This window comes from Drosophila elegans, unplaced genomic scaffold, assembly GCF_018152505.1.
Source record: "Drosophila elegans isolate 14027-0461.03 unplaced genomic scaffold, ASM1815250v1 contig_397, whole genome shotgun sequence".
In the NCBI taxonomy this organism is placed as follows: domain Eukaryota; kingdom Metazoa; phylum Arthropoda; class Insecta; order Diptera; family Drosophilidae; genus Drosophila; species Drosophila elegans.
Window position 1 is genome coordinate 2,240,343 of NW_024545782.1, and position 21,918 is coordinate 2,262,260.

General features: G+C 41.6%; 2 protein-coding genes across 7 annotated transcripts; one reads left to right on the top strand and one right to left on the bottom strand.

The window, feature by feature from the left end:
* Window positions 1–1,549: 1,549 nt before the first annotated feature.
* LOC108148331 (tetraspanin-17) lies at window positions 1,550–4,345 on the bottom strand. Of its 6 annotated transcripts, XM_017275376.2 has the most exons (6): window positions 3,957–4,286; window positions 3,816–3,896; window positions 3,470–3,748; window positions 3,275–3,385; window positions 2,054–2,170; window positions 1,550–1,964 (listed from the first exon to the last, which is right to left on the bottom strand). In XM_017275376.2, the coding sequence occupies exons 1-6, from the start codon at window positions 4,242–4,244 to the stop codon at window positions 1,896–1,898; spliced, it is 945 nt and encodes a 314-aa protein (XP_017130865.1). In that variant the 5' UTR covers window positions 4,245–4,286; the 3' UTR covers window positions 1,550–1,895. The 6 variants fall into 6 exon arrangements, with proteins under 6 accessions (XP_017130865.1, XP_017130848.1, XP_017130840.1 ...); XM_017275359.2 differs by lacking the exon at window positions 2,054–2,170 and having other exon boundaries at window positions 3,957–4,345; XM_017275351.2 differs by lacking the exon at window positions 3,275–3,385 and having other exon boundaries at window positions 3,957–4,344.
* A 3,329-nt stretch (window positions 4,346–7,674) lies between these two features.
* Window positions 7,675–20,347, top strand: LOC108148147 (lysine-specific demethylase lid). Its single transcript, XM_017275020.2, has 5 exons — window positions 7,675–7,870; window positions 10,476–11,978; window positions 12,416–13,830; window positions 16,396–17,271; window positions 17,332–20,347. Exons 2-5 carry the CDS (start codon window positions 10,517–10,519, stop codon window positions 19,117–19,119), a joined length of 5,541 nt encoding a protein of 1,846 aa, XP_017130509.1. The 5' UTR covers window positions 7,675–7,870; window positions 10,476–10,516; the 3' UTR covers window positions 19,120–20,347.
* The last annotated feature ends 1,571 nt before the right edge of the window (window positions 20,348–21,918 follow it).

Below are 21,918 nucleotides of genomic sequence, written 5' to 3' on the forward strand. Positions count from 1 at the left end.
ACATATAGCAATGGTTAAATAATTCAGAATTATGGTTTAAATTTCATCAAAATCGGACGACTATAGCATATAGCTCCCATAGGAACAATCGGAAAAATAAATGAAAAAAAATTATAACTTTGCTGTTTTTTAATTTTTTGTTTAGTTCTTCGACATATAGTAATGGTTAAATATTTCCGATTTACGGTTTAAATTTTATCAAAATCGGTCGACTATAGCATATAGCTCCCATAGGAACAATCGGAAAAATAAATGAAAAAATATTATAACTTTGCTGTTTTTTAAGTTTTTTTTTAGTTCTTCGACATATAGCAATGGTTAAATATTTCAGAATTATGGTTTAAATTTCATCAAAATCGGACGACTATATCATATAGCTCCCATACAAATAATAAAAATATATAAAAGAACAATCAAATAATTAAGCTGCAAATCGTCATAGCTTCAATGTTTTTAAACATATACGCAAGTAAATCATAATTTTAATGTTTTCAAAAATATTTAATTCTTGCGATAGCTGCAAGGGTATATGAACTTCGGCTTGCCGAAGTTTGCTTTCTTTCTTGTTTTTAAATTTGTATCAGTAATATCATTGGCAAATGGAGATTCAGAGTTCTCGCAATGTGTTTTCTGGGAGTTTTGAGCATTGTAATAATTTCATTGTTATGTACCAACGGTCAGTTATAATTTCAAGTACCCGTTTTGTGTTGAACGGCGTTTATATAATGACCTGTTTTACATATGTACATATATGAACTGGTGGAACTGAGGACATCAATCTCAGTAAAATTAGATTTTTTTTAATACAGTTTGAAATTAGTGGGCCTTAAAAGTATCTGACTTTAATACATTTTCTTTTGCAATACATTTTTCAGCTCTTAGAGTACGAAAAACATTTAATACTCCATTTTAGGGCAGTGGTGTACATAATTATATAGAAAAATCTTATATAAATTTGTTCAAAGATTTCTGACATTATGGAACGCCAAATTATCATGCCAAAAGTTGCAAACCATGTTAAATAAATAATACAGTTTTGGAATGTTACTTTTGTTTGCAATATAAATTTAAAAAGGTACAAGAGCAAATTTAAGCATATGTGTGAGCTTTTTAATAAATGTACCATAAATTGCCTTATTCTTTATTATTTTATAATTGCGTGTTGCAAAAATATATTTATAAGCTGTATAGCTTACCATTTGTGTGCATTAATTAGGTTTAAGCTCATGTTTATTAATTAGCAAATTGTATTGTGTTTCTTATATTTTCTCTGTGCTTTTGGTACCCACGCAAAAAAGGGGTTTTATTGGCTTACAAAAATAACTATTAACATATTATTTTTGAGACAAATATCTGTTGTGCTAGGTTGTGTTCGTTCAGCTTAGGAATGAGTTTCGTGTTATATTCGTTTGATTTGTTGGAAACTGTTGCGTATAATTTCGGTTTTTCTATACATTTGTTTAAAAATATATCACAGCTGCATTTCAAGATAAATGTTTTCTTTTTTTGCTATGCCTCCTTCCACTTTCATTGTAAAAAGTTTAGAAAATCTATTTAAAATGTTTTACTTTTACTTTCTCATTTCTTTCATGGGTAAAGGGAAGCCGACGTAAAAACAGCAACAAATTTGGCAACCTAGTTAATATTAGTCAATGTCCACTAAGACGGAATGCGTTTGATTAAGTTAGACAAGTTAGCTATGTCCCTTGGGTACAAAGGTAATTTATAGTATAGTTAACTAACCGGAGCGCAGATGAGTAGTTGCAGTTTTTGTTCCAAGAGGGTGGTGCCCAGAGTTCCTTACCTTGTGCCTTGAGTTCCTTACCTTGTACCTCCAATCCTCTGCCACCTTCGATGCCTTTTTAAAGAGCTGTGGGGGCAGCAAGAGCCATTTGTCAGTGCCACTTTGACTTTTGCGTGTAGATATCAGCGCGCAGATTCTGGGCAAAACAAATGCCTAGGATCTGAAAAGAGATTTTAGGTTATGTAACGATCTTTCTATTTCATTTTAGGAATAGCAATATAAATAAACAAATCAACATCAAACAGAGACCTGGAAAAACATTACAACAATAACAGCAGTGGAAATAATAATCAAATTGTGTTCCATCCATTCTTCGCCAGCTTGAACACAGCCCTTTTCATAGATTATTTTGGACAGCTCCAAGCCCTGGCAAAAATTTTAAAAAGAGAAAGTAAAATAAATTAAAAATCAGTACAAAATATACCTCGAACTTAAATACTTAAAAACTTAAATTGTTTCATATAGTGGTGTTAAACAGAAAAATGGTATCTAAAATGCGACCATATTGACAGTTCGTTCAGTAAGGTATTTACATAGGTATGTATAGGTATGTTTAAAATCCTTTTCAATAAAACCCATAGTTTATAAGAACTGCTCAAAATCCACAAGGGCTTTAAGGGGGATTCTGGTCTAGAAATTTGAAAAAGTCGATTTTTTTAAACATATTTTGAAAGTTTATACTCTTAAAAATGTGATCCTAAAAGGATTTTTAAAAATTCGGATTCTTCGAACGTGGAGTCCGAGCCATTAGAATCGTTTCCTAATCTTTAAACGCGTTTTTTGCGAAACTACTTTTTTTGAGATGGCTGACATGACATTTCAAGTTCTACTAAGTCGAGTCCTTTGAAATTTGGTTTATATCTTCTTTTACTACTCTCTATCGTGTGTGCCTCGAACTTAAACAAATTTTGATTATAGTATTTTTAAAATATGCAGAAAGGTTGGAAAAATTAAAAAAATTGTTATTTTTAATACGACGCCGTTTTATTCTTAATTATTTTGTTTTGAAACTTGGTCAACCCGATAATGACATCTTTACTAATCAAGAATATGTTATTATTTTCCCGATTTAACGGCCTGTATCTCACTTGTATGTCACTTGTATATTTTTCATTTTCTTTCTATCTTACTTGAAAAAATTCCTTAAAATCAGGCTTCTAGCCCAGAATACCCCTTAAGCACTGTGTACGTCCGTTTACGGAGCGTCTTTTATGGAGTAAGTAATTTTTTTTATCAGTTATTAAGAAAACATGCTTCTCAAGCCTAGAAATGCTTTTAAAATATATCGCTCGTATACTAAAATTGGGAAAATGAGTTAGTTTTGTCCAGCCCGGTTCTTGTCCATTGCATTACAGCTGATTTTGTGTAAGCCGGATAGTAAATGCCTACTCATGTCAAAAATTATACACACACTGCTGGAGCAAAAATAAAATTAAAACACAGTTAAATCAACATGGTCTTTCTTTGCACCTGCAGAACCAACAGGGCCACGCAGCACATCGCCACACTAATGAGATGTGCCTCCAGCCAATCCTCGCCAGCGCGCAGGCAGCCGCGCTCATGAATGTTCCTATCCACTGGCTGCTTGCGTACAATTCGTGAGTGAGTTAGAAATGCATTTTGGGAAACGAGGGTAACTTGGTCATGGCTGTTATGCAGACTTACGTATCCCTCCTTGCGAACATCGTAGCCACATTGCTTGTTCTTGATCAGCTCCTGGGGACGCCTGCGGCAGCAGGAGAAGGGCACCCCGCAGGCCTCCCGGCTGCCGATGGCGATGGACGAGCAGTTGAAGTAGTTGTTGCTGTCCCAGTCCTTCGGCCCGTCAATGCCGCAGCACTGCAGCCAGTCCTCCTGGATCCAGTCGATCAGGTTCTGCTGGTCCGCGTCCTCGCGATAGTGCCGGATGAAGGCCTTCAGCCCTTCGGTGGCCTGGTCCTTGATCTGGAAAGGTGAGCCTTGATCAGGTCCTGTCTCCGGGGAGGCATTCAAACTCAAACACCGAACTCACCCAGCCCTTGTCCTTGAGCACGAAGGCCACAGCGCAAAAGCCGATCTCGGCGATGAGCAGGACACTCAGGAAGATGGCGTACTAGAGGAAGAGGCATTAGAGGATTAGGTCCCCAAAAAACGTTTTTCTAGGAATACCCACCGCCGCCAGGAGACAAGTGTTCTCCCGCAGGGCGCCCACGCTGCCCATGAAGCCCAGCTGGAAGGCGATGCAGCCCACGATGATCAGCACGAAGGCCGGGTCCAGGGCGATGAAGTGCAGTCGAGTGATGTTGCGGAACATGCCCTTTTCGCTCCAGGCCCAGATGCCCACCGAAAGGACCAACAGTGCCGCGAGCCACAGGATCACATTGCTGGCGAACAGAAGGTACTTAAGGCAGCAGCTGATTTCGCTGGTCTCGCGGCGGAACTTGCGCACAGCAGCTGGCATTGCTCCAATTTTAACAATAATAAATATGGCCAGAAAACAAAAACGTAAGAGATTCTATGCACAGGTGTGACCGCGTCTGGACTGCTATAACACGCCAACGGCTCGAAAAAGATACTAAAACTGGTAACAGGTAAAAAAATCTCCCCAATTTCGAGTACCAGATTTGTTGTTAGAAAAAGTAACTAAACTTTTATTTATTTTTATTTTATGGTTTTCGAAGATATATACCTATTGCTTCAAATAAAACAGTGAAATTTGGATTTCTCCAAAATAAAGGAACTATTTGGCCAACTACATTTTTTGATTTTATTGAATTGCTTGTAATGATTCTTTAGCACGTACCTCGATACCATTTCACTGTACTTTACTTGCTTTTTTCGAAAACAATTTGTGTATTGCCCAAATTCCATGCCTTGAAGATGTTATAAAGCAAAAAGGACCACCAACAAAATATTCATTTTTATGTAAAACGGAAAAAAAACGATTTTGGGTGAAGTGTGCCAAGACTTTTGTTTCACGAAATAAGTTCATTTTTTGTTTAAGCCTAAAAAGTTTTAAGTTCGTTACAAAAAAAATCCAAAACAAATGTGCCTTTGAATAAACAAATGTTTAATTTAAATATATTAAAAAAACTGTATCATAAAAATGCCTAATAACATTTGTAGTTGACATTTGCTCTGAAACTATTGCTTGAAATAAAACTGACATTTGGATTTCTCCAAAATAAAGGAACTATTTGGCGAACCCCATTTTTTGATTTTATTGAATTGCTTGTAATGATTTTTTAGCACGCACCTCGATTCATAGAGTGATATGATTTTTACTTTACTTGCTTTTTTCGAAAACAAACGACTAAATCTCTGAATTGCTGAAAATTCAGCAGAAATTTTCGACAATTGCAGAACAACCAAAATGTTTCCCGCTGAAATTGCCAGTGTTGCCTTCCTTATTTTAATAGGAAAGAGCGACTATCCTGACCTTTCAGCAGACTCTAGGTTACTGATCTGCTGAAATCTCTATAATTCTGAGGTTCGGTCACGATTCTACCATTTAGGTACATTTTACGGTATTTTTTTTTGATTCAATAACAAATTTAATGATTTTATGTTCTATAATTACACCTAGGAAAATTCCTTTTTTTACGAAAGGTTCTTTTTTTATTTTTCTTTGTCGATTATTTGAATATTTCGGTCTAATTTTTTTTATTTAAAAAGTTTGCCCTTAAATTAATGGAGATTTTCTAGTATTTAGAAAAAAAATTGTATGAGTAATCGAGTGTGACACTTTCAAAAAAAAACATTTTTGACTTATCTTTGCAAATATCCTGGACTTGCAGCGTTCTAAAGCGACCACTAGCAGTAATAAAACTGTCCACCTGAAACTTAAAATGCTTTTTCTCGAAATTACACTTTTAAAAATTGCTGACACCATAACTCAACGTTACATTGGGCTTACGATGATCAGCAAAAAAGAGCTTAAAAATAGTACACTACCTTTTCTTGGTAGATGATTTATATCTGCCAGCCTTAATCGATGGTATAAATATCGATAAGATTGAACAGAAAAAGAAAGAATGTACACAAAAAAAAAATAAAAAATCAAACAAAACAAGCAAAAATTAATTTATTATTGAGTAATGTATCAGCAAACTTACTGGTCCATCAGTGATCAGTGATCAAGTTGTTCTACTGAATACGCCCATTGACAAACCAAGCCAAACCATCTGCCGAACTGTGTTCACTATGACACTAGAAGCTAAGAGCGTTCAGCACCCCCACCCCCGCTAAGAGTTCTTCCTTCTGTCTCTTTACATCATCGATCACCGGCAGAGCGGCGATAGCGGACTTAACTCGATTTTGAAAATGTTCAGTCTACCGATAGATAGATCGAAACACACACACAAAGTGAAATAGCTGAGGATGTCTCAGAGTGACGTTACAGACTTTCGCGATTTGTGGGCGTTAGAATAGGCGTGACTCCGTTTTGACTTGAGCTGCAAATAAATTACTAGAATCTGCCTTTCAAATCCCAAATCTCTAGCTTTAAAACTTTCTGAGATCTCGACATTCATACAGACAGATATGGCTAGATCGACCGCCTGTCCGTCCGTTTCTACGGAAGCTCTCTCAAGTCTCTCAGTTTTTTTTAAATTACCCAAAAGTCTTTCTATTGCGGGGTAGTATATAAGTCGAAACGGGTCGCATCGGAAGACTTTAATAAATATCTCCCAAAGAAACGGAGATCGACGAAATCCGTTTCTCAGCTATGAGAGTGTTTTTTCGCACTCCGGTATTCAGATCAACGAAAAAAATATTAAAAAATTGCAAAGCACTGCCAGATTTCTGAAAAAAAAACTTTTGGTGAATGTAAGCCAGGCCCTGTGGAAAAGAATAAAAAATGTTATCTTTTGAGGTTGGAGTTGGCAGAGCAGAGTACTTTTCGGATAAAAAAAATGGGAGGAAAAAAAAAAGCAAACTTCGACAAGTCGAAGCTTATATACCCTTGCAGCTATTGCAAAAGTTAAATATTCTTGAAAACATTAAATAAATATGTTTAAAAACGTAGAAGCTATGATGATTTGCAGCTCAATTATTCGAGAGTTCCTATGGCAGCTATATGATATCGTTTTCCTATTTTAATAAAATTAAAACCATAATTCTGAACTGTCAAATTATTAATAAATCAAAAATAGTTTTTTAGAAAAATTACAAATTAGAAAAGTTACAATATTAAAAATTTTTTTTTTTTAATTATTTTTATTGTTTCCATGGTTTTTTTATGTTATATGTTTGATGAAATGTCGGAAATGTCTCCTTCACTTCGTTGCAAACTTCTGACTGAAATTATATTACCCTCTGCAAGGGAATAAAAATTAGAAATTAGAGTGTTTACGAAAACATTTTTCTAAACCATTTTGATGCCACTCTAGTCTCAAAATATACCTGAAAACATTTATTAAGATTGTAGTTCATAATTTACATTGTAAAACATTAAATATACGTATACAATATTAATAATATTTATTTAATAGTGTCAAGATGGCGGGGAAAAATTAATTTTTTCTGTTTGTCACCAAGCCCAGCTAATTGCCAGTAAGACCGAAGAACACCGAATTCGGTGAACTTTGAAAATTTAGGTCACACTAGAAAGAATAAAGTTATTCCGCTGGCGAAACTGTTAGTCGATTTAAGTTCTAGGCTCATCATTAAACTGGCCGTGAGCAACAGATTTAGTTTTTGATTGAGACCCTTGAACAAAAATAATTGTTTTTTGCGAGTCCTTTTACGGTAGAAAGTAAAAGAAATACCGCAATGCAGTTTGGTTGGGATCCGATCAGTAGACTTCCCATACAAATTTTTGTTTGATTTCCAAACCAGTGTTGTACAACTTTACTGACAGCTGGTATTTTCTGAACTTTTCTTGCTGGCAGAACGGCGTTTTCAGCACTTCAACGACGGGTCACACTGGACACATGTAGCAGGAAAAAACGCAGACATTGAGAAAGAAATCAGAAAAATAAATTCGCATTAAAGCCAGTTCGCCAGTGCCGTGGTCGGTGATTTTATGGAACACTTCGTCTTCGATCATCTAGCGAGCGTGCGCGGCCACAACTTCCTATGACGACAGTGAGTTTTTCCCCAGTGTCCGAGCAAGTGCAATTGTGTGTGTGCGAGTGTGTTAGTTCGGGAGCACTTCTGGTGGCCAAAAATGTTCAATTAGCAGCGAAAAACTGGCAAAAAGCAGACGCCCACCTGGCGCAGGGCGAGAGTTGTGAAAGGAACGCAGGAAAAGCTTTGATAGCAGGCTCGGCAACGGCCAACGGGGAAAACAACCCCCCGCACTAGTCGAAGAAAATGTTTGTATGTGTGCTTACTGGCAGCGCAATCGACGTCCGAAAATCAGTAATTAAACTGAAAATCTGCCTTTAAAACAAACGACTGGACCCCAGCTAGGTTAGGAACCATCGCGAATGTGTGAATTGCGGTGAAAACGGAGCACGGGAGACCAATTCGGTGGCCACTGGCCAGAATCTGGCGCACGAATTGCATACGCCAGCAGAGAAGCGACAGCGCTGCAAAGTGCGTTGCGTCGCTGCCGGTCGCCATCATAGCGAAAAATATTGTGATCCCACGCCTGGAAAATAGATATAGGGTCGAAGTATATAGAAGTATTTAGTGCAAGTCGAGATTTTTGGCCAGGGGAACGGAAGTTAACTTTTTAAAAAGTACAGTGCTGCATTTACCCTCCAACAGCGCCCCCCTCTCTTACTCCTCCGCTGGAGGTGTACAATATGGCAACGCAAATGCGTAAAAGTTACAACTGCCAGCACGACTCCTGCTGGAAACAGTTACTAATATTTAGTGCAAATTTCGCCAAAACGATACATATTTATGTACATGCTCGGTTCGGCTGTGTGTTTGTGAATGCGTACCTGTGTCTGTTCGTGTAAGCTGTTTGTGGCTGTGTAAGCTGCGGGCGAGTGTGTGTTTGTGCGGCTGAAAATGAAAATTATATAAAAGAAGCTTTCGGCCTAGGCTCTGCTTTTCCGAGCGACCAGATCAGCGAACAGCAGAACAACAGCGGATAAACAGTTTGTGCAGTTCCAAAAACGACAGTTGGCATGCCGCGCTTCCCAATCAATAAATCCCCCCAATCCCCTGATACCGATATTAATTGAAATCATGGGGAAGGGAAAGGGAAACAATATCCCGAGCAGCGCAGCAAACGCAGCATGCCTCTGCCAGCGTCACTGCCCCGTCAATGTACTTTGTTCACTTGATACACAAAAACGGTACTCGTCGCTAATCTCGCTCTCTCTAGGAGAGCGCGGGCTCTTCCTGATCAAGCACACGGCAAACTATACACACACACTCTGTGTGTGTGCCACCCACTTTTGCTCCCTTCCCGTCGTTGATTTTGGTGGTGGTAGTGGTAGTGGCGCCCCATATTCGTGCGAGATTGTGTACTACAACAACCACCAAAGAAAAAGCAAAGCTCTGTGCCGGCGGCTTCCTTTTGTCTAGCTGACGAACGTATAAAATCTGCTTAAAATCTCAACCGGAACTTGAAGTTGACAGCGATTTTCAACATGGCTTCGCATCCGTTTTATCATTTCATCATCCGAATTTGGATTGATAAACTGAAGAAGATAGAAACTTTCACCGTTGTACCAGTGTGTGTGTGTGTACTAAAAGTCCTGTTTGCTCAATGTTTTGAATATATTACGTGCAATCGAGATGTTCGCAGTGTGTGCATGTTCCTATTGAATTTGTAAGTTTATTGGTTGGTCGCTATGTTATACATACACACGCCACGACAATCCCCCGTGTCCGTGTCCGGGGTTGTGCTTGTATTGGCGTGCTCCACTTTTGTATGCAACAAATTCAGTACTGCTAATCGCAGCTGCACTCTCTCTCCGCGAGAACCAGCACCTCCTCCCCCCAAATGTAAAATTCGTGGAAGGCATTACTTCCCCTAGGTCGTCCATTAAGATTCTTCGATCTCGCCAGCAAATAATGTACCGTTTTAAGTAACTGAACAAGTGCACAAGTTGCAAAGTCGTATTTTTACCTCCGTGAATGTTTGTTTACCTGCGAGGGTTCAGGGCAGGCACCACAACACATACACACACAGGTGGCGGCGATTAGAGGTAGATACAGTGGGTCAAAAATGTTCCCGTTTCGATCAATATACATACATAAGTGTTATAAACGTTCGATTTTTAAATGCTGTATTTAACAAATAGGAAACAATAGTTTAAGGGCCGAAAAATCAATAGTAATTGAAAAGTTTTACTACAAGTGAAAATTATAGTGAAACATACCGCAGTAGCTAATTTGAATAGAATTATAATTCGAATAATTAGTGTAATTAGCCAATAAAGCCAGCTCGACATTCAGAGGTTTTGATTTCATATTTGGATATTACTTTTTATTTACAGATTTATATTCTTTGGCTTAAAAATTAATCTGGAATAACTTCAAGATTAAATCGATTGTAAATAAAAATATGTGTGTCGAAAATAAGTAGATATAAATCCTTGATCTCAAAAAATCCTAACCTCGTAAAAACATTGAAGTAAAAACTAAAAGTAGATGTGACAACAATTCAAAAGAGTTGCCACAGTAGCCAAATAGGCAGTCTATCAACAAAACCGAACTGGCCGAAGCGCGTAAACACATTTAAGTTGGAAACTATTTAACTTACCTGTACAAATTCTCACCTTTTCAGAGCCGAGGGCAATAAATCGAATCTGAACTCATCTTAAAGCTATGTCCGCCAAGACCGAGGCGGACAACACGACGGCCGCCAATTCTGGCGGCGGAGGAGTCGGAGGCGGCACAACCTCTGCCGGGGGGGCATCTGCGAACGGAACAGCCACTCCGGCACGTCGCCTGCGCACCCGCAACTCGACGGGCAACGGAACGGCCAGTGGAGGCGAGTCCGTGAAGAAATCAAATGCAAGCGACGAGCCCTCGACCCCAGTCACCCCAGCAGGGTCGGCAGGATCTCACGCCCATGGACCGACAGCAGCGTCTCCGGCAGTAGTAGATCGCCCCATGCCCAGTGTTCCGATGAATCACGCCAGCAGCAGCGTGTCGGCCAGCAAGAAGTACCACAACAGCTGCCCTCATCCCACGCCCACGCCTGCGCCCACTGGGCACAAGAAGACGGTGCACACGCAGCCCCACAGCAGCAACAAGTTTGATCAGGGAAAGAACGAGGAGTTCCACTTCGACACGCCGCCAGAGTGCCCCGTGTTCCGGCCCACAGTTGAGGAGTTCAAGAACCCGCTGGCCTACATCAGCAAGATCCGCTCCATAGCGGAGAAGTGTGGCATCGCAAAGATCCTGCCGCCGGCCACCTGGTCGCCGCCGTTTGCGGTGGACGTGGACAAGCTGCGCTTCGTGCCACGGGTTCAGCGGCTCAACGAGTTGGAGGCCAAGACGCGCGTGAAACTCAATTTTCTCGACCAGATCGCCAAGTTCTGGGAGCTTCAAGGCTCCTCGCTCAAGATCCCAATGGTGGAGCGCAAGGCCCTTGACTTGTACACACTGCACCGCATCGTGCAAGAGGAGGGGGGCATGGAGCAGACCACCAAGGACCGTAAGTGGGCGAAAGTGGCCAACCGGATGCAGTATCCCTCCAGCAAAAGCGTGGGCGCCACCCTTAAGGCCCACTACGAACGCATCCTGCATCCCTTTGAGGTGTACACCTCCGGCAAAGTTCTAGGTCCCACACCAGCGCCTGCTGGAGCTGGCGGCACTCCCGTCAAGCTAGAGGATGGAGGCGGCACCGACTACAAGGCCCACGAGATACCAACGCGGCAGCAAATTGCGCCGCCCAACGAGACGAGCACTCGCCGTTCCAAGCGCTTCGGAAACTCGAGTGCCAGCTGTGGCCTGAGCGGCGTCACGCCCACGGCCAAGCCATCGGCTGGCGTGTTCGTCAAGACGGAGACCAAGGAGGAGTTCAAGAGGGATCTGCTCAGCAGCTTCAACGCCGTGAACAGTGGCGGTCCGCAGTTAGCCACCGGCACCCCCGCCAACACACGCGGCGCCACCCAAAAGAAAGGAGGCGATCCTCCGGCCCTCATCGTTGACCCACTGATGAAGTACATATGCCACATCTGCAACCGTGGCGACGTAGAGGAGTCGATGCTGCTCTGCGATGGATGCGACGACAGCTACCACACCTTCTGCTTGCTGCCACCTCTGACTAGCATACCCAAAGGTAAGGTCGATACGGGGAAAGGTAGATTTGCTTTGAGATTGCTTAAGTTTATCACATATGGTTTCATACATTGATTCAAAGAAAATATCTTGCAAACGGGTTACACTAAAATAAGTATATCATGCACAACGACCTGTTCTCCAACAATCCCAATGTCTAATGAATTTAATCAACTACTAAGAAGGTCCATTATACTTTTGTCCAAATTCCTTGTAAGGCTAATATTTGCTCTTCGTGCAATTAACTCCTTCTACTTACTTGTCTAGAAGGTAAATGTAAGGGCCCGTTTATACTTGCACAGCATTACATTACATACAAGAAGTAAGGTATCTAATAGTTGGGAAACATGTCTGTTCTCTAGTTTTTTGTTTTATTGTTTTAAGTTCATTTGGCATCAATAATTAACTACAAATTATAACTTATTCGATCCGATCCAGGTGAATGGCTTTGCCCGCGCTGCGTGGTTGAGGAGGTAAGCAAACCACAGGAGGCGTTTGGCTTTGAGCAGGCGGAGCGGGAATATACTCTCCAGCAGTTTGGGCAAATGGCCGACCAGTTCAAACAGGAATACTTCCGCAAGCCGGTGCACTTGGTGCCCACCGAGATGGTGGAACGCGAGTTTTGGCGCATCGTATCTTCTATTGACGAAGACGTTACCGTCGAGTACGGGGCTGACTTGCATACCATGGATCACGGGTCCGGATTCCCCACCAAGAGCTCGTTATATCTGCTGCCTGGCGACCAGGAATATGCGGAGTCAAGCTGGAACCTCAACAACCTGCCGTTGCTGGAGGATTCCATTCTGGGTCACATCAACGCCGACATAAGCGGAATGAACGCACCGTGGATGTATGTGGGCATGTGCTTCGCCGCCTTCTGCTGGCACAACGAGGACCACTGGAGCTACTCGATCAACTATCTTCACTGGGGAGAGCCCAAAACCTGGTACGGTGTCCCAGGCTCCTGTGCCGAGCAGTTTGAAGAGACCATGAAACAGGCAGCACCCGAGCTGTTCTCCTCGCAGCCCGATCTTCTCCACCAACTGGTCACAATAATGAACCCAAACATCCTGATGAACAACCGGGTGCCCGTGTTCCGCACCGATCAGCACGCCGGCGAGTTTGTAATCACCTTTCCCCGGGCCTATCATGCCGGCTTCAACCAAGGCTATAACTTCGCCGAGGCCGTCAACTTTGCGCCCGCCGATTGGCTGAAGATGGGGCGTGAGTGCGTCAACCACTATTCCATGCTCCGCCGCTTCTGCGTCTTCTCGCACGACGAGCTCGTTTGCAAGATGGCCCTGGAGCCGGCCAAGCTCACATTCGGCATCGCTACGGCCTGCTACATCGACATGGCCGAAATGGTGGACACGGAGAAGAAACTGCGCAAATCACTCCTAGAATGGGGCGTCACCCGAGCAGAGCGTCGCGCATTTGAGCTGGTGAACGACGACGAGCGCCATTGTCAGGAGTGCAACACCACGTGCTTCCTCTCGGCGGTGGCCTGCGAGTGCAACGACAAACTGATTGTCTGTCTGCGCCACTACACTGTACTTTGTGGCTGTGCTCCTGAGAAACACACCCTCATCTATCGCTACACGCTGGACGAGATGCCGCTGATGCTGCAGAAACTAAAGGTGAAGGCACACAGCTTCGAGCGCTGGCTCTCCCGTTGCCGTGACATCGTCGATGCACATACGCCCACTTCGGTGACCCTACAGGAGCTGCAAGACTTGTGCAAAGAGGCCGAGACCAAGAAGTTCCCCTCCTCGCTGTTAATCGATCGTCTTAATGCTGCGGCCATCGAGGCGGAAAAATGTGTGACAGTTATACAGCAGCTCGGCATCAATAAGGTTAGTTCGTATCTTTTAACCAACTCAACACTCTACGTGCACCTTAGATAGTAAAACTTGTTTTAAACCCTACCGTAGGCTTACTCTTGCAATTATAATTTTGACATATCCTCTTAATGGGGTTTAAACTTTTAAATTTAATTAATCCTTAAATATTTAGTTTTAGTATAATACGACAACAAAAGATTAAAAATCTTCAGTTAGTTTTTTTCATAAATTGAAATGTTGTTCGTAAAACTTTTTTTTTACTTGGTCAACAATAAATGAAATTTTGTTTCTACATTTTTATAATCAGGAAAAATTAAAACAATAACAATTGATTAACTATTTAATCCCCTTTTAATACATTTGAAGAGCGTATAAAATATTCTTGATAAGCATCTCTAGGAGAGTCGATCTAGCCATGTCCGTCTGTCCGTCCGTTTTTATGCAAACTAGTCTCTCAATCGGAAAAATAAACTTAAAAAACTAGAACTTTGGTGGTTTTTAATTTTTATTTCTTCAACATATAATCAATGGTTACAAATTTACGGTTTACGTGATTTACGTTTTAAATTTCATCAAAATCGGACGACTATATCATATAGCTCCCCTGCAAACAATTAAAATATTTAAAAAGAAAAATATAATATTTTTTTAATAACTTTTTAATTTTGTAATTTTTTGTAATTTTTTAATTTAATTTAATTTTTTGATTTAATAATTTGACAGTTCAGAATTACGCTTTTAATTCTATTAAAATCGGAAAGCGACACAGCTGCAAATCAGCATACATAGCTTCAATGCTTTTGAACATACACGCAAGCCAATCACAATTTTAATGTTTTCAAGAATATTTAATTTTTGCAATAGCTGCAAGGGTGTATGAACTTCGGCTTACCGAATAATACACTATATTCTAGTTCCCAGACTTCCCAAACTAATACCCCTTACTTATCTAACAGTTGCTTAGCCGCTGCTCGGCCGGTAAAAATGTATCCTTTGTTTATTAAATACGGCCCAGTGATCAATGATGTAGAGAGACTGCTGTAAGACTGCAGGGATATAAAAAGGAAAATGAAAAAAAAATTACTTTTAAGACAAAGAAGTTATAATTTTTTTAATTAGTATAGTCGTCCAACCCGGCCCTAGAATTATAATACTCTCTGGAGGGGTATACAAACATATGTAGAGAGACAAAATTTCGTTGGGTGGTCGACTTTATAAAGCAGTTATGGTATAGAATCGTCCAATTATAATACAAATACATTCAATGTATTACTGAAATTCTATAAGAGTTAAGAGGAACGCTGTAGTCGATACCCGTTGCACAGCCTAGCTATTTACCAAAAAATTTATGCTAATACCATCTAAATAAGAGTTTGATTCGAGAGATTTTTTGAGTTCACAGTTTTGACCGAATAAACTGACTGACTGACAGACGGAAATAGCTGGATCGACTGGCTATTGATCCTAATCAAGAATGTATACACCTTATAGAGTCAGCAACGCTTTCTTCTACCTGTTACATACTTTTCTGCGAATACAATATACCCTTTTAATGTTCGAGTGAATTGAATAACTATAAATTCGAGCCGTAGAAGTTATATGCATATAGTTTGATTGCCAAGAAAGCAATATCAATTTTTCTATTATTCGTACGCTCTTTTGTCCACCTTTTATAATATTCTATGCTAAAAGTATCTGTCTAATTGCTGAAAAAAACGAAGTTCATTTTTAATTTTAGCATTGAAGGAGACATTCCGACCATATAAAGTGTATATATTCTTGATCGGAGTCGATCTAGCCATGTCCGTCTGTCAGTTTCTACGCATACTTGTTTCTCAGTTTTAAAGCTATCTGTATGAAACATTCCCAAAAGTTTTCTTTCTGTTGCAGAAGGTACATATTTCAAAACGAGTCGGATCGGACGACTATAGCATATAGCTCCCATCGGGAAAAGAAGAAAACTAATATAACTTAGATGTAATTTTTTTTTAGTTCTTCGATATAAAGTAAAGGTTTATTACTTTAAAACCACGATTTAAATTTTATTAAAATCGGACGACCCTATCATATAGCTCTCATTGGAGCAGTCCTAACATTAAAAAACAAATTAAAACATATTGTGACTTTTCTATTTTTACTTTTTTGTTATTTGTTTGGATATAGGAATGGTGTAATAATTCAGAATTAAGCTTTTAATTGCATTCAAAACGGAAAACGATGATGTAGCTGTTATAGGAACTATTGAATAATCATAGCTTCAATGTTTTTAAGCATATCTGCATATAATTCGAAATTTATATGTTTTAAGGAATATTTAATTTTTTGCAAAAGTTGCAATGGTGTTCTTTTCTTGTTTTTTAAATGAATTGTTTTGAATGAATTTTTAAAACTCTGATAAGAAGGTTTGTGAACGTTTTAAGTTCTTAGCTTTTAACTGAGCAAGTAAATTGCATTGTCACAGAAAGTCGGGCTTCGACACTCCTAGTTTGAGCAAAAATGTAAATACATACCTTGTAGGGTCGAAAAAGTCGCCTTCTTTGCTTTAAAATCACGCCTAATCGCATATTTAACCACCAGGTACGCACTCGCTCGGACCACAATCAGGAGGCGGCCCAGTACAAGCTGACCATGGAGGAGCTGGAGTTGTTCGTCCAGGAAATCGATAATCTCTGCTGCATCATTGACGAGGGTGCATCGGTGCGAGAGCTCCTGGTGTTGGGCAAACAGTTCGTGGAACGGTCCGAGAGCCAGCTGCAGCTGACGCTGGAGGCGCTCGAGGAGAGCGAGCTAGAAACATTGATAAACGAAGGCAGCTCTCTGCGCATCGAGCTGCAGCAGCTCGACCAACTGCAGAAGCGGCTGAAGCAATGCAAGTGGTACAAGCGCTCGCAGGGATTGAGGGAGACCAGCTCGAAGCTGACCTACCAGGACGTGAAGAACCTGCTGCACATGGCGGCTGCCGACCTGGACCCCACGGACCCCTACGTCGACAGGGAGATGCGGAAGTTGCAGCAGATTGGGGCAGACATCGAGGCCTGGGAGTCGCAGGCGGCCAAGTACTTCCGGCGACTGAACCAACAGCACGAGCTGGCCGAAATAGAGCAGTTCTTGAAGTCGGCCGGCGACATCAACGGTCAGGTGCCCTCCCACGGGCTGCTGAAGGATGCGCTTCGAAAGGCACGCGAGTGGCTGCGTTCGGTCGAGCAGCTGCAGCAGAACAACCACGTCACATATTGCCACACGCTCGAGGCGATGATCGAGCGCGGCCTGAGCATACCCATTCAGCTGGAGGAGCTCAGTCGAATGCAGGGCCACCTGAACAGTGCCCACCAGTGGAAGGACAACACAGCGTGCGCCTTCCTCAAGAAGGGCACCTTCTACACGCTCTTGGAGGTGCTCATGCCCCGCTCGGATGCCATAAACATTGACTCGGATCTCAAGCCGCGCTTCCAGGTAAACTACTCACCCGAATTTCCTTCTCTTGTTGCCATCACTAATCACTTTTGTATGCAGGATGACTTTCTGAAAGAAAAAAATCCGGCGGAGATTGTGGCCAGCTTTAAGCATGCCGAGGAGCAGGAGCTGCTGGATATGCGTGATCTTCGGCGTCAGAACATGGCCAAGAACCCCTTGCGCGACATGTTCTGCTTGTGCAAGTCAGAGTTCCGTAGCCTGATGTTCAACTGTCAGTTGTGCCGCGACTGGTTTCACGAGGATTGCGTTCCACCACCGTCGGCCACGAATCAGAATGGAACCCTAAACGGCGGAGCGGGAGCGGGGGCAGGAGCTAATCGCCCGAAGTGGCTCTGCCCCAGCTGCGTGCGCTCGAAGAGACCGCGCCTGGAGACCATCCTTCCGCTGCTCGTCCAGCTGCAGCAACTGCCCATCCGTCTGCCCGAGGACGAAGCGTTGCGATGCCTGGCGGAGCGGGCCATGAACTGGCAGGATCGAGCGAGGAAGGCGCTGAGCAGTCCCGACGTCACTGCTGCCCAGGAAGCGATTCTGGCCCAGCAGCAGCAGAAGCGGCGCTCGGAGGGTGGCGGAGCCGGGCTGGGCAATATCAACAGTCCGCGGAAGCCACGTCGTCGTGGTAGTCTGGCGAAAGAGGCCAGCGGTTCCACAGAGTCGGATGCTGACGACGACGACGACGAGGACGAATGCCGGCTGCGGATCGTAGAGGACAACTTTAGCAATGATGAGGATGAGCCACGTATCGCCCCCGCGACCGCCGCCATCAACTCCGATCTCCTCAAGCTGCTGTCGGACAGCGAAATTGAAAATCTGCTTGACCTGATGATGGAGGGCGACCTGCTCGAGGTCTCACTGGACGAGACGCTCGAGCTGTGGCGCATTCTGGAGACGATGCCGCCCACGTTGCTGCAGGCGGAGGCCATGGAGCGAGTGGCCCAGCACCTGCAGCGCCAGCGGCAGCAGCAACCAAATCCGTTGCCCACATCCGGTGCCGAGGACTCGAATGACAGTCTGCTGGTGCAAAACAGTCCCAATAGCAACAGCAATAGTGGTGGCCCGACTGCATCGGCCAGCAACAGCGGGCGCAACAAGAAGAGACGCTCCAACGACACTAGCGGCCACTCGGCTGTGCCGCGAAAGAAGCAGAACACACCCAAGCAGACGCCCGGCAAGAAGGGGCCGGCGGCTGCGGGTCGCAAGAGCGATGCTAAGGCATCCCCGGCTGCATCCACGACCCCGGGAGCGGATGCAGATGCTGAGAACAAGCAAGCCAACGGCGGAAACACCAACTCTAGTACGGGATCTGGTGGTGGTGGCGGCAATCAATCTGCGGCCAACACGCCCACACCCGGCTCGACGCACAAGAAGCGCAAGCGCGTCTCCACAACCGCCGCCGCCGCCACCAACAACAACAACAATAGCACGAACAACAGTAATAGCAGCAGCACCAATGTCAACAGTAATTCGGGTAGCGCGCAGGGAGCAGGAGCAGCCACCGGCGGCAATAACTCAACTGGCGGGCAGAAGAAGCACGCGCAGCGCTCTCAGCAGGCCGCGCAGGAGGACGACGAGGAGGAGTGCCGGGCGGAGAACTGTCATAAGCCCACCGGACGGGAGGTGGACTGGGTGCAGTGCGACGGCGGCTGCAACGAGTGGTTCCACATGTACTGTGTGGGTCTCATTCGCAGCCAGATCAAGGCGGACGACGACTACATCTGCATCCGGTGCACCAAGACGGTGGCCATCGGCGCACCCGGATCCGGTCACAGTATAAGCGCGACGTCCACGACGACGCCGGGCAAACAGCGGGCGGTGCAATCGGCGCGGTAGAGTGAATGGAGTCCGGATACATTTTAGATTTTGCAGTGACAGCCGATTTGTGTTTTGCGCATGATGTACTACTACTACTACTGAACACACGAAGCAGGCCGACTAACGGTATTTACTAAGTTTAGTAAAGTCACTTGAATGTTTGGGTAGTACATATTTACCAATTATCGCTATACTTACGCATCTGCAACGTATAACACATTTGAAAAAAACAACAAACAAAAAAAAAAAAAAAAAAAAAAAAAAGGAAATACAAGAGCAAAACATAAAGGAAATAAGAAGAAGCATAGGGATTATCGATTAAGAAAAACAGAAACCCACACAACTATTTGTTTTTGTACAATTGAACCCATTTTTTACGTTCGTTAAACGTTCTTTTACTATTATAATATATTTTACCATTACCATTACCTGCTATTCTTAGTTTTTGTTAATTTAATTCACTTTTTGTGTTCGCCCATCGAGTTTCGTACAATGCGCACGCAAAGTTTGCTTACATTCTATTTAAGTTTTTCCTTTAACCGAAGGCAACTCTCGTTTTACTTTTGTACATTTTTGTTTACCTAAGGTTCCGAGCAAAAATCTTCAAACACTACGAATCTTCCAATTTGACGCGTGCCGCTGCCTTGTAGACACACCTTTCTTTGTATGTTCTTGTTTATTACCCCCAAGTTAAATCTAAAACAAACAAAAACCTGTTAATAAAACGATCATACAAAAAAATAAAATTCAGTATAAATCTAAGTTTACATTTAAAATACAATGAAAAATGTATAATTTTTAATTTATAATTAGTAAGTTGACTAGAAATCCAGCAACTTGGAAGTAAAAACGAAAATTAAAAAAAAAACAACAAAAAAATTGAAAAATAACTTGGTAATATTAACGTACAACAATAAACACAGTGCTTAGAATTATGCAATTAAAAAGCAGACAAAAAAAGCGGAACACACTTTGTAAAATCATTTTTTAAATGTGTATAAAACTCAAGATGATAAAAGTGCAAGTTCTAATGCAAGCAACCCAAGATAAACGATAACGGAAACAAAATAGAGCCCTAAACATATTAAGGATAAACACTTTAATTTCATTAAGCAGTAATGTACGATTAATTTCAATGAATGATCCAAAAATATTGAAAACATTTGCCCTCACGACACCTTCCCCCAACAGAATATATAATTCTATAATTTAAATAAATTATATATAAATAGTATTTAAAAAAAAACTATTTGTTTTATTACTAATATTGTGTATTCCTGGAAATAACTGATTTAATTTTATTCATTTATAATGAACTCAAGTGATACATTACTCATTCAGCCGTCCAGTCTGGCTGCTAATCAACCAGCAGAAAAAATACTTAAAATAATCTTGTTGACTTACTGGCCAAGTGGGCTACAACTTAATTAACAAACCTAAAATTGTTTATCAGGAACCGGCACGATTATTACTGATACGTACATTATTAATACCCTCACAAAGGCTTTTAATAGTTTTATTAAAAAATTTTCAACGAGGTGAAGGAGACATTTCCCGACCCAAAGAACAGCATCAACAGGCGGGTCGGTCTAGCCATTTTCGTGCTTATTGTTGTTGATGATATTAATGGCTCTGCCTCTGCTCTGCCGGCCAAACATTTCCAATTTATTGTCAACATTAAGTTGGGTTCAGAAACGAAGTTGACCCCTAGTAAAATTACAGGTGACAAGACTTATGTTTACTTAGTTTAACATGTTTCAGTTTATCCCTGCGCTTTGAAGCATTTCGGCTCGTTAGTTCTTTTCAAAGTTTCATTTACTTGTACTTTGTACAGGATTAAAAGTTTTCCTATTTTACTTACGGGTTCTTCTAAAATTATAGCTCGGTTTAGCATGACTGTGATTTTACTATTTAAGGGCGTTGAAATAGACGTGCGCTACCTATGAATTGCTAGAATCTGCATGTCAAATCCAAAATCTCTAGCTTTTATAGTTTCCGCAATCTCTACGTTCATACGGACGGCCAGGCATACGGGCAGGACTAGATCGACCTGGTTGTTGATCCTGATTAAGTAACTTTTCTAGGAATACAATATACCCTTTTACTCTGCGACTACAGGGTATAAATATAAAATAACTGTTCGTTGTGCTTGAGAATTATAAGTTATACAGCTGCGGTCAAAATAATAGTAGTGCACCGCCCCTCATCCTTAAATGTTTGTAATTGTAATATGTCTTGTCCAAATTTTGCCATGATTGACTATTTTATTAGATTTGGCTATATATAGTCGAAAACAAAAGAAATCCGGACCATTTTGAAGTTTATTTTATGATAATCAGCCATTATCTGAAACTAGGACTAACATCAGCCGGTTAAAATAATAGTAGTGAAAACGATTAATTCAATAAAAATAAAAAAAACTCGCAAAGTTCCATAATTCAAAATTATTTTAAAGGCAACATACTCCTTTTTTGTTGCAACCATTTTGTATTTTGGAAAATATTTTTTGTCTGGACTTAAGAAAAATAAATAGCACGTTTTGCATTAATTGTTCGAAAAAGTAATGAAAATAAAAAAGACTGAAACTGAATAAAATTTTGATAATTCATAATTAGTTTTACGCCTTTCAGTAATAAATCTGTGTTAAAAATCTAAATTTAACGACGCGTGAGCTCTTTGTAAAAAAATAAGTAACAAAAAAATACCTTAGTTTTTGAGGTCTTAGCATTTAAAATATCCTCAAATCAAACATTTTCAGTGCATCGGCTTAATTGTTGCAAGAATAATTAGGTTATAGATGCCTTAATAAAGTAAAAG